General features: G+C 50.5%; 2 protein-coding genes and 1 pseudogene across 2 annotated transcripts in view; all 3 read right to left on the bottom strand.

Annotated features, from left to right (window-relative positions):
• LOC116153408 (uncharacterized) overlaps positions 1–67 on the bottom strand; it is an 86,702-nt gene extending 86,635 nt beyond the window's left edge. Inside the window, exon 1 of the mRNA XM_064486354.1 lies at positions 11–67. Coding sequence (XP_064342424.1) covers positions 11–67 — 57 coding nt within the window. The remainder of the gene's footprint in view (positions 1–10) is intronic.
• Positions 1–5,322, bottom strand: part of LOC135321264 (ubiquitin carboxyl-terminal hydrolase 3-like) — a 289,286-nt gene extending 283,964 nt beyond the window's left edge. Inside the window, exons 1-2 of the mRNA XM_064485505.1 lie at positions 5,224–5,322; positions 355–507 (exon numbers count right to left, since the gene is read on the bottom strand). The gene's annotated coding sequence lies outside the window, so the exon portion shown is untranslated. The remainder of the gene's footprint in view (positions 1–354; positions 508–5,223) is intronic.
• A 4,964-nt stretch (positions 5,323–10,286) lies between these two features.
• On the bottom strand, positions 10,287–11,376 carry LOC116153409 (protein sprouty homolog 2-like; annotated as a pseudogene).
• Positions 11,377–12,055: the final 679 nt, after the last annotated feature.

The following is a 12,055-nucleotide window of genomic DNA, read 5'->3' as shown; positions in this document are numbered from 1 at the left end:
CAGCAGTTACCCGCCTCTTTTCCTGCACAGCATTCAGGACCCGACCCCCTGCTCCGCTCCCAGCCATGGTCCCCCCTGCCCAGAGGAAAAGCCCTCATAGGGGCCACCGGGCCCTGCACGGCCTGGGTGCCATCTCTCTGTCTCCTCTGCCACCACTGCCCCCCCCAACCCGGGCCCTCTTCTCCTCCACCCTCCACTCCTGACTTCCCCGAGCCCTGTGTGTTCTCCAGAGCACGTGTCCCTCCTAACACGCTGTGTGTGCTCACTGTGTGTCTCACTCACTGCGTGCCTCCCGCCCAGGTCAGTGCCCAGCACACAGCAGGACTCAGTAAGTAGTGAATGAACGACCCTTACCATCACTTCAGGGAAGATGCTTGTCAGTGGCGTACAGCGTTTACACACTCAGCACACATTCACTGAGGCCCTACTGTGTGCTGGGTGGGATCCAGACACCGGGCACCGCAGGGAGTGAAGCAGGCGGGTCTCCGTTCTCATGCAGCAGACTGCCTAGTGGGGGATACAGAGAAAAATAAGTAAAATGTACACAAAAATCAGACGGTGATATGTTCCATGGAGAAAAATAAAGTCATGGAGGCCATTTGGGCAGAATACTGGAGATGTTTAAGGAGCAAGCAATGCAGAGGGAGCAAGTTCCCACCTGAGAGAATGGCCAGTGCAAAGGCCCCGAGGCCACAGTGGTCTGCGCGTGGACAGTCTTAGTGATCCTGTGGGTTCTTAGTCTTGCCTTCAATCTGTATGCTGCTTTTATTTGTAAACCTTGGGTTCAACTTTCTAGCTACCTAACCCGAGTCACCAAGCTTTGAATTTAGCCAATCCTGTCCCAGGGATTTAAAGTGGAAATGGAAGAATTTGCATCAAATTAGCACGTGCTTCCTGAGTGACCTCCCTGGACCCAGCTGTTAGGCACCAGTGGCTGTGAAATGGATGTGACGATCTCCACCCTGAGGACCCAATGAGTGAACATCTGGACGTCCTCAAGCCCCTTCTGCTGCACCCCTGCCCCACCTCATCTGGGACTCAAGCTCTAACCCTGACCCCGGTGGCACCTTCGTCCCCTACATCCAGCTCCTCCGGACATACCTATGCTAAGCTTTTCCAGGTCAGCATGCCCCAGACTGAGCTCAGCCCTTACCCCACGACTGACTCCTCCCTGGGAAGTCCCCTTGTGAGAGAGGCCACCACCAGTAGGATCCTTCAGCCCCAAGGCTCGGCTCTCCCCACCCCTCTGACGCCTCCCAGCTGGTGATCCCCTCTGGCCTCCCTGGGACCCCTAGGGCTGTGACCACACTCTGATTACCTCTCCAGTCTGTGAGCTCTGTGAGCACCCTGGGCCCAGTACGGAAAAGGACTCAGAAAAACGTAACCAAAAGTCAATAGGAAAAATGTTACCAGTTCTCTATTACAGACAAGGACACTAAGCACAGAGAGGGCAGTGGCCACCCAAGGCCACAGAGCAGGGTCTCAGTGAGCCCTCCCGTGGCCCTGTTACTGGTTCTGTTACAGAAGAGGACACTGAGGCACAGAGAGGGAGCAGGGACCTGTTATAACCTCAGCCCCATGGCCTGTGTCCTTTATGACCGGCTCCATGCGGCCAGCAGGGGTGGGGGCCTGGCATGGACGTTAAAGCAGCCTGGCCCCTTCAGAAGCAGAGTCACCCTCAGGAAACACCCCTCAACACCTACTCCACACCCTTGGGGTGGGGACCTCACTGCTGTTCCTGGAAGCTGGCTGGGCCTCCCTGTGGACTGGCCCGGGACAGCCCAAGAGAGGCGTGGGGCAGCCACAGGGCCCATGAGGCTCCCTGTCCCTGGCTGAGCAGCTCTGGTCTCCTTGACTGTCCCTGGCAGAGGCCTGACGCCAGGAAGTGTCAGCCATGCAGGCAGGCGTGCTGTGGAGACTAGGAAATGGGGGGCACCACGCAGATGTTCAGGTATTCGCTCAACACCGATTCAGGCCTTGCAGCATGGCTGGCCTGGGCCCGGGTGTCCAGCAGTGAATACGGCCAACACCTTCAGCCTCCTGGAAAGCAGTGCTCAGAGAAAATGGGCCCCCAGCGCCCCCACCCTGCTCCCCACGAACAATCACGCTGAGATGAGGCTGCAGCCGTGGGTCCCAGTGGAAGGTGAAAGGAGGGAGGGGACACCCAGAGTAGGCACTGACCATGAGCCCGGTCCCTGGAGCCACACAGCCTGGGCTCTGTGATCTGAAGCGGTCACCTCACCTCTCCGTGCCTCAGTTTCCTCGCCTGTAGAAAGGGTTACTGATAACCCCAGTCCCTGCCCCATCGATTTCCCCGAGGAGTCAGTGAGTTCCTCCTCCTAAGGCACGTAGGACAGTGTCTGGCCGTGGGCCAGGCTCCCGCTCACCTCACAGCAGTCTGTCCCACGTTAAAGATGAAAAAGCCAAGGCTGACGGGGTTATGAGACCAGCCCGGGCTCACCCCCTCCTCACACTCTGCTGACGTCCCCTCTGTGCCCAGCTCTCCTGCGTTCACGCCATCCCTCTGTCCCCCGAATCCACCCAGCGAAGTAGGTGCCAAGAATATGAGCAAATCAGAGCGTGAATGGGGACACACCCTCTCCCCACCCTGGGCAGGACAGGGATATCGGGCTCCCCCAGAACATCCAGGAGGCCCAGCGTGTCCATCACCTCACTTCCACTCAACATGGAGAAGGTGTGGGGCCAAGGGGCAGAGGGCACTGGAATAACCTGGGGGGGGGGGTGCCAGGTGGTGGGGGGGCACAGTGTCCAGGCAGCCGAGGTGCGGGGAATGAGGGTGCCCAGAAGGGGCAGAGGACGGAGTCTAGCCTGGGCACCACCCCCTGCTGGACCCTGAGTGGGCGTTAGAATCGGGACAAGCCTGGGCCCCGCTGGGACTCCTTCTCGTCCAGCAAAGAGGGGAGGACGAGATGAGGAGACCAGTGCCGCTGACCCCACGACGCTCCCTGTGTGCGGGCGCTGCTTCCTCAGAACCTTGTGAAGTGGCTGCTGAATCCAGCCCCGTGTGGACAGAAGAACTGAGGCAGGGAGGACAGAGTGACTCAGGACAGAGCTAGGATTTGGCCCAGAGTGTGTGCTGGGCCCCTCGCTGAGAGCAGCCTCTGGGCACCATGGACTCAGAAAGTGCCCAGCCCTCCTCTTAAGGCTCCTGGCATGTTAGGGAGGGAAGGTCCCAGGTCCCATACTCGGGCCTGTCTGGGGGACACTGCCATGTGGGATCATGACGGTCCTGGGAAAGGAGAGAGAGTGTGGGCTTGGCATCAGGTCTGCACCAGACCCCAGTGCTGTCCCTACTGCTGTGTGACCTGGAAACTTTCCCCGACCTCTCTGTGCCTGGCTTTCCAACCCTGACTCAGAGGACTGCTGTGCTTGGCACACAGTAGGCCCTTAATCAGAGGAAAAAGCCAGTCCTCTCCCAAGAACCTCTCCTCTTATGCGCCCAAAGCTAAGCTCATACGCCACACGTCACCAGAGCTGATCCTTGACAAGCACGGCACGTGCAGTCCAGCAGCTCCCTCCTCCTGCCTGAGTCCCTTCCCTCCTCAGTGACAGTGGCTCGGAGCAGGTCTCAGCATCCCAGAAGTCTGAACTGAGCTTTGCGACCTGGGGGAGACCCTGTTCCACGTAACTTGGTTTCCAGGTCCTTCTAACAAGGAGCAAGAGTGCCTGCTCAGTGTTTTAGCTGCAAGTCCCCCCTTTACATGTTGCCCAGTCACTTCCGGCCTGGAAGATGGGAGCTCCAGAGCACGTGACCATCCGACTGATGACTTCAGGGAAACATCCCACCCACACTGCACTCCTCGGAGCCCACCTCCTGGAAGAGGGGAGAGTGACCCGCCACTATGCAGTTTCATCTGCCAACCAGACCTTTCTCCCAGCTTGTTCTCAGGACCTTTTCATCCAGAGTAAGGAGTGGGAGCTTTCAGGGAAGAGCTATGAAACACACCTCCCATGGTTAATTCTCCGTGGTTCCATGATCTGATATGTGTACACCCTGCTGTTCTAAGGGGTCCTGCAAATGGATCCCTTCCCACGTCTGCAGTATTCTATGTCCTCTTTTCCTGCCCATCTCTCAGCAGCAACTACACCACCACCACCACATCTAACAACAAAGTAAATTAGGGAAGGGCACATTGCCTGTCTCAGAGTTCTGTGCAATGTTACTGCCAGTCGCCATCCCCTAGGACGGGCTCCTTGTTACTGTTTAAAAATGAACCTTGCGGAGCTGGCAGGGGACAGGAGGCAGAGACTGAAGGGGAGATGCACAAACCGGAGCCTCCCATCTCCAACTTCACCCCGGAATCCCCTTCACCTAAACCCACCAGGATTAGAAGATGTTTGCTCGCAAATCGGACCTCAGCCCAGCTACCAAAACTGGGGTGGGAGGCACGGTTGCTGCTTCTTGGAAATCCCCCCAACTCTCACCCTGACAGTCCCTTGCGACGGCCTAGGGGAGAACTTTTTACTAGGACTCCTTGGATCCTAAACCTGGAGGAGGTGTGAGGCCTTGAGAACAAGGAGAAGCTAGCTCTAAAACCTGAAAGGCCTTTGTCTGGAACCCAGACAACAAATGAGCCAGGGTGCTCCCCGGGCTTTCCAATGCTGCAAATCTAAGCGCCTCTTGCTTGCTTTTTTGTAACACCACGCCCCTCTCCTTTAGGTTTTGCTGCCACCCTGCTTTGGCCCCAGGGTTGCAAAAGCAAAGAGCAATTTAAAAAAAAACACGCACATACTCAGACACACACCAACGGCGGCTGGGGAGAGCTGGAAAGAAGCAGGAGAGAAGCCGGAGGGAGCGGAGAGGGAGCCGTGGGAGCGGGAAGCAGGCAGGGCTCCTCACAAACCCCCTTCCCGCTCCACTTCGCCTTGCAGGGCGGGCAGGGGAGCGAGATGCCCGGGAGCGGGTGCCGGACGAAGCTGGCTCTGGGCAGCGTGCTCTGGCCAGAGATCGGAGGAACCGCCAAGGGATGCACGGACTCGAAGTAAAACGCAGAGAAAGGGAGGGATTTGGAGGACGATTTCCCCCCGGGGACAGGCGGTGGCATAGAGGCCTCCGTCTGGCTCTGCAGAGCTCAGCGAGCTTTCAACCCGCAGTCCCAGGCGACTGCAGGTGAGTGCGAGCTGGGGGGCAAACAGATCCGAAAGTCAGCACGCTCGCCAAGCTAAAGGGAAAAAGAAAGAAAAACTATTTTTTTTTCTTACCTTCCGTGCGCCTCCGGCGCGGCGGGAGGGAAGGTGCGAGGCGGAGATGCCAGGGAGGCCATGGGGGCCCGGGAGGCCGCGCGGCGCCAAGGAGACTCAGAGGCGCGTGATGGGTGCGTGCAGAGCCGCTTGGAGGAGGGCGGTCCCGAGTGCGGCGCGGGGGCGGAAGGGGGCCGCGATGCCATCAGCCTCTCTCTGATTGGTTTCTGCTTCTCAGTCTCCTCGGTGACTCCCGTACCCCGCATTGGTACCGCTGTCACTCCGGCTTCGCTCCTCGCCCCGCCCACCCCTCAGTGCGTGGACCACGTCCCCACGCCCCACCCCCACCTCTCCCCGCAACACCCATGCTTGGTCAGTGTCCCCGGAGCCGCTGAGTATTTCGGAGGAGGGGGCAGCGTCGACCTCCGAGCGCCCTTGGCAAAGCCTGGGGACCCACGTTGGGCTGGATGGAACTGGTTCCCCAAGAGGCTCTTCCACCGAAGCCCTTCATCTCGTCTCCTCCCGGGTTCTGGAGTGTAAGGATATTTTTGTATTTTTAATTTGCACGCAGGGCATTTTGCAGGGGTAGCTTTTTTTAAAGTTTCGTGCGTGTGTGTATGTGTGTGTGTCCGCGCGCGTATGCGTGCTGCCCAGCAGCGAGGCTACCTGGAGGCAGGTGCCGAAGTGCCACTATGGGAGTGCCTGCCCCAAGCTGGTGGCTGTGCTCAGGGGGGTATAAGGGTGGTCGGTCCAGAGGAGGTGGAGGAACCGGTGGGGGAGGGCTGCTGAGGACAGGCCTGTAAGCCTCCACCCAAAAGTTAAACTATATTTTAATTTTCTTTTATCAGAATTTTCTCTCTTTATTTTTATATTCATGAATATACATTAAATATATATGTATGTATGTGTCTATGCATATAGACAATATGTAAGACATTTTTGTCAATTTCCAGGTTCATTCAAAGTTCTCTCCTGATTTATGTATGCCTTTGTGATAGTGTTTGTTATTCCTCTAACTATAGGACTTGACTAAATGATTACCAGTAATACATTATTGAAGGAGAAATGGCCTATTTTTATTCAGTGTAATGTTCCATGATTTTGTCAAGACAAATGTACAAATTGTTCAGCAACAACTCTTACTGTTTGTATGTCAGCAAGTATGAATCTACTGCAGTTGATTTATCTTGTTGATTATTGTTTTCAAACTGTGTCTTCAGCATTTACAGGAATGCTTTAGAATCCTACCTCTTCATCTTACCATTTTAAGTAATAGGTCATTGGCAAATGTCCAATGCTCAGTGGTGTGCTAAAGGATTCTTTGTAGAGTGTTTTCTCAGTGTAAGTTTTCTGACAGAAACTCCAGCTGATGGCCTCACCACATTGACTTAAATATTGTCATGTCCATAATGTGAGATCATAAATATTGACTGATGATCACTGAAGACCCTCTTCCGTTTATGACATTGACAGTGTTTCCTGCAGTGAGAATCCTCACATGTCCAAGTGTCACTGTGTGAGGACTAGGATTCCAACGTGTAATTGACTGAACTGATTCTCCGTTAGGAATTATTTGGTGCAGTCGCGGAGTTTTCTTCTCCAAATAAAGAAAGCTTTTCCTTCTTTTGTGTTTTAGAGATTACTCTTATAGTTTTCTTGCATACACCGGGGCTGGAGCTTGGATGAGGGTTCAACCAGAGTGATCACACACCTGTCTTTGCTCCAAAATGAGAATGTGTTTTTGTTAAAGTAATGAACAATCAGTGACAGCTTTTTCGCATTGGTTGCAAACATAGAGTTTCTCTACCGTGTGTGAATTATTTGGGATAGTAAAGGTTAGCTCTCTGGCTGGCGCTTTTCTTACATATGTTGCATATGGTTTCTCTAAAGTGTGTTAGATTTTGGTATTTCAGGTCAGTTATGTTCTGTTCAATCCTCAGTTGTTTACCGTCTGATAAAATCATTTCTCTTGAGGGCAGGCGGCATTAAGAAGAATGAAGTGAGGTCCTATTTCAAAATAGTTTCTTTCTCTCCTACTGGAAGTGAAGCACATTTCCCCCAGGTTTCAGTGTGAGAACCTGGTAGGAATCCTGAACAAAAAAGGGGGGCCCCCTCCTAGTGCCGTGTCCCCTTACCTCTCAGACTAGTTCACTGAGCCTCCAGCAGTTTGTCAGCTGTGGTTCAAGTTCCTCCCTGGGGTCCATGGAGGTTTCTGCATGTGCAGTTTTGCTCTGTTAAATGAGTCTTTGTGTCCATCTGTCTGTCTCTCTGTTGGAGGTTTCTGCTTGTGCAGTTTTGCTCTGTTAAATGAGAGTCTTTGTGTCCATCTGTCTGTCTCTCTGTTGCGGGGCTGGCAAATTGCCCTGGACCTAAATTCTCTGAGGCCTCCATCTAACAGGAGGCACTGCTTTTGGTTTGTGTAGTTTTTTTACTTGTTGTAGATAGAGCGACAACTTCCAGACTCTACATGCTGAACCAGAGTGAAAAGTAGGAATTGTCCTGTTTTGTTCTTTTATTTCCTGAAAGCTTTGCTTTTTAAAATTATTATTAATAAAATAATCTTTCTTCACTTCATTCTTAATCCCTAATTTTTTAAACTTTGTTAATATCTACTTTGTTTAAAGTGATTTGAATCTTCTAATTCACTTGGGTTTATTTTGCCTTCTTTTAACTTACAAAGATGAACATTTAATTAATTTATTTTTAAACACTTTTGTACTCTATTAGTTTGTTAAAAACTCAAGTTTCAATTGCATAATTGTGTTTCTGTTTTAGTGAATGATGCCCTTGGAGTTTTGACAGGCATTGCATAAGAATGTGTCTATCACTCGAGTAGAAATACTTTTTAACATTAATAATTCTTCTAACCCATGAACTTGAGATGTATTCACATTTACTTGCATCTTCTTCAATTTCTTTCATCAGTGTCACATACTTTTCTGTCCCTGGCAGATGGGACTCGGGCGAAAGTAGGGAATGGAAGAGAGACTGTCCCAGCAGCTGCCGAAGCCACTTCCGCTTTGGGGACACTCCCTTTTTTCTCTCGCCTGCACCGGCTTGGACTCCCTGCTGCATGGAAGCTACTTGGAGAAGAAAAGCAGCCTCAGAGAAGTCACGACCCCTCGGCCAGAATGAGGGTAAGCCCCCGGGTGTGCGCACTGAGGCCCCTGGACCATGTTTGGGGAAATCCCTGGGGTAGGAATTCCTGATCTGGTGGAACCCCCTTAACCAGAATTTCCCACCTGGAAGGCGCCAACTGGATAGTGGTCACAGGCTAGCGGGACTTGGAAGACACTCTGTGTTTCTGCAGTTCAGTTTTGGTTTCTGGTCTTTCTTGTTTCTGAGGATGCCATCTGCTGGCCGAGGTCTGTGTTTGTGTTTTGCACTTAGAGATGAAAATGCTTGGCACCACTTCCATTCCATCAGACAGCCCTTTGGGCAGAATTTTGGTTGGTCGGTCCAACTCTAGCTATAGCCCCATGACTTGGGAAAAGACGGTATTTTAACTTAACTGCTGTGTGGCCAATGTATGCCCTTCAGTATGTAAGAAAAATGGGAAGCATGTTTTCAGTAAAAGAAAGTATGAGGAACAGAAATGTTTTTGTGTTAAAGGGAAAAAAAAAAAAAAGGAGATGGTTTTGTCCTAGAGCTGGTTGTTTCTGAATGGAAAAAATAAGGAACAAAGCAACATGGATACAGAAATTTGCAGGAGGTTTCTGGGGGAAAAAAAACACAAGGAAAAGAATTTTGTACGTGGTCAGGATTTCCTAAGAAAATCTAAGACTGGATTAAGTGTAATTAGGTAATGGATTTGGTTAAGAGTAGACAGATGCAAGGCAGCATTTGGTTTTTCTCTCTCTGTTAGGAAAACAAAATTTTCTTAGACTATTGAGCTGCTTTTGATAACAGATTACGTGAATTTCTTTGTCTTGAGGAGATCTGTTCCCTATCTTGCCTTGAAAGCTTTTATTGTCACCCTGGTTAAGTGGATAAGTATTGTTTTGCAGTGACCTATGATCTTATCTGACCAAGTGTTTTAAAGCCCTTTGACAAACTTCCCAGATATTAAATTTTAATTAAATTCTTTAGACCTTCAGCTAACTTTGAAATGCTTCAGAGGGCCCCTGGAGCATCCCAGAGAGAGATCCTAGATGTGTTGTGTTCATTTGCAATGTTAAATTATGTGGGAAGCATTATTGAATGAGTGATGATAAAATGTCTTAGATTGTATTATATGGGTGAATGTTATTAATATAGAGATTCTAGAAATTATGTGGAATTCCTAAAAATCTGGTATGTCCTGATAAAATGTTGTCGGCCATAATTCTAGTTATTGTCTTAAAATGTGTGTCACATCATTGATCAAGTTTCTTTGTCAATTGCATTGCAGTCCGGTTTTTAAACATGCCTTTAGACTTTGTCTTTCATAGACAGTTAAGATTTTACTCTGATGCCCTTGCAAAATGCCTCCTTTTCAAAAGGTTTATGGAAAGGACTTTTCGACAAGTACAGGTTTCTGATTGTCAAATCGTACCACTGAGCTGGGTAAGAAATTAAAAGTCTAATGGAATCTCTAATTTCATAAAACTGTTAAAAGGTTTAGTTACATGGGATGGAGTAAACTGATGAATATAGTACGAATTCTTGGTTTTGTCTGAAATATTACTGGCTTTTAATCTTTATTTTCCAAATATAGAGGAACTTTCCCCTTTAGATAATTATGGCTTACAGCAATTTGGTAAATTACACCTTTATAAACAGAATCGAAACCCTTATCATTTCTTTCAACCTGAGACCTCTGAATTTGGAAGCTCTTAGGTTCCTAGCAGCCTCTCCAAGTGAATAATGAAGGCTACTTTGTGGCAGTTGCAGGAACCTCAAGAGATTCTGAAACTCAAGACAAGAAAAATCCACCTAGATCAGGTGGTGTGGCTTTCCTGGCCTTGGGAGGCCTTTTTAACAGTTCAGTTTGAAATCCCTTATGAACAGTTCCAGCAAGGCCAAACTTAAAAGAGCCTCTTAAAATAAATATTCTTTTTACAGCATGGTGGATCTTCAAACAGATACTATTTGCACTAGAAAAACTAGAAACTAAGGGTTGAGTTTGACTGTGACTGTGGTGTGCATGGGGCCCAAAAGGAAGTTAGGGTTTTGCGGTAAAGGTTTCTGTGGGGCAAGATACAGTCTGCAAATGTGCTGATTGGGTCACACTGTTCGGAATGTGCAGTGTATCGGTGTGATGTTTTGTGACTGTAGCGTGGCACAACTTGGTTTTCGCGGTTGCAGGTGGTGGTACATATACAGAGATACAGCACGTTGTCTCTGGAAAACACGGTGGCAACTTTGCAGCAAACTGTGTTTGAATTTTTACAGTGTCACCCAGGCCTTTTCCCTGGGTTGTAGCACCCCTGGCACGATTTGAGGCAGCCTTTGCTGAAAGGTGACACCGTGGACAGGGCAGGAAGAGGGGCAGGTTGTCCGGTGAGACTGGCTGCGGGAATGTGAGTTGTCAGTGTGGTGGTCCTCGTCGTCATTAGAACAAGAGGTGAGACCTTTCACACGCACACATACGTCCCCTAGTCAGTCACGTTCCGGGCCAAGTGAAGGCCCTACTTGTCGCAGATCCAGTCTGATGGCAGTGGCCTCGGGTGGGTGCACTGCTCACACTTGCCACAGTCCTCACACCTGCAGGCGTGCAGCCCTGCGTCTTCTTTGCTCAGGGGCTTAAGCTCTCCTGGCTTCAGCTCTGATTCGTGCTGCACCCGGATTATCCAGTCAGTAATGGTCCCAAGGAGAAGGAAGGGATTGCTGTTCGGAGGGACTCCTGCTGGTGCTTGTCCTCATTCTGCTCCAATACCCCAGGCTGGCCGTGCTGATCGGCCTGGGCCTGCGAGTCCTGGAGCCACGGTGCTGGCCATGCTCAGGCAGACCGTGGAATCTCTTGTTTCCCCTGAGCAGAGGGCGAGGAGCGGCCTGAGCCCTGCTCTGGGGACCACTCTAGGGCCTTCTGTGTACCCACTGGAGTTTCAGGTGGCGCTGAGCTGATCCAGAGACAGCACGTGTACCTGCTGGGTGAGGGTGGCTCTGGGGTCAGGCTCCCCACACTGCCCGCCACCGTCATGACTGCCTGCAGCAAGGACCGCCACACGTGCCACTCTGAGCTCTGGCCTCCATCAGGTCTTGGAAACGGTCACTCCCATGATCATGGCTTTGCAATGAAGCATCTCCGTTGGAGCCTCTTCTTTCTGTGACATGCAATTAATCCAGCCCCTATGCAGACCTCTTCCCACTCTGTCCACACTCTGCTTCAGTCTGTCTTCCAAGCAATTAGCAGGACAGGATGAGGAAAGGAGAGGAAAATCTGGAGCAAGTCCCCAGAGGATGAACACTCGGGTTCAGGGCTGAAGGCCACGTCCCTTCTAGAAACACACGCAGAGTATTTCCTCTTTTTTTTTTCTCAATGAACTGGAGGCAGAAATGTCAATGTCAAACCTCTTTTCCTGACAGATGAGCAAACAGGAAAAGAAAACAAGCTTACAGAGACCCTGTGACCAGATGGCCAAGTCATGCAGCCACCTTGGAGTGGAGGGGGTGCCGGGGGGCTGGCCTGACCAGTCAGGGCCAGGGGTGTGGATAAAGAAGATGTGATATATAGATGTATAGATGTATACACACAATGGAATACTCTTCAGCCATAAAATGAATGAAATAATGCTATTTGCAGCAACATGGACGGACTTGGATGGTGCTAAGTAAAGTCAGTCAACCAGAAAGAAAAATACCAATTGATATCGTTTATATGTGGAATCTGAAAAATGGACACATGAACTTATTTACAAAAGAGAGACAGACT

This window comes from Camelus dromedarius, chromosome 5 (genome assembly GCF_036321535.1).
Source record: "Camelus dromedarius isolate mCamDro1 chromosome 5, mCamDro1.pat, whole genome shotgun sequence".
Lineage (NCBI taxonomy): Eukaryota > Metazoa > Chordata > Mammalia > Artiodactyla > Camelidae > Camelus > Camelus dromedarius.
Note: the sequence above shows the minus strand (reverse complement) of the source record. Positions and strands in the feature narration are given on the sequence as shown.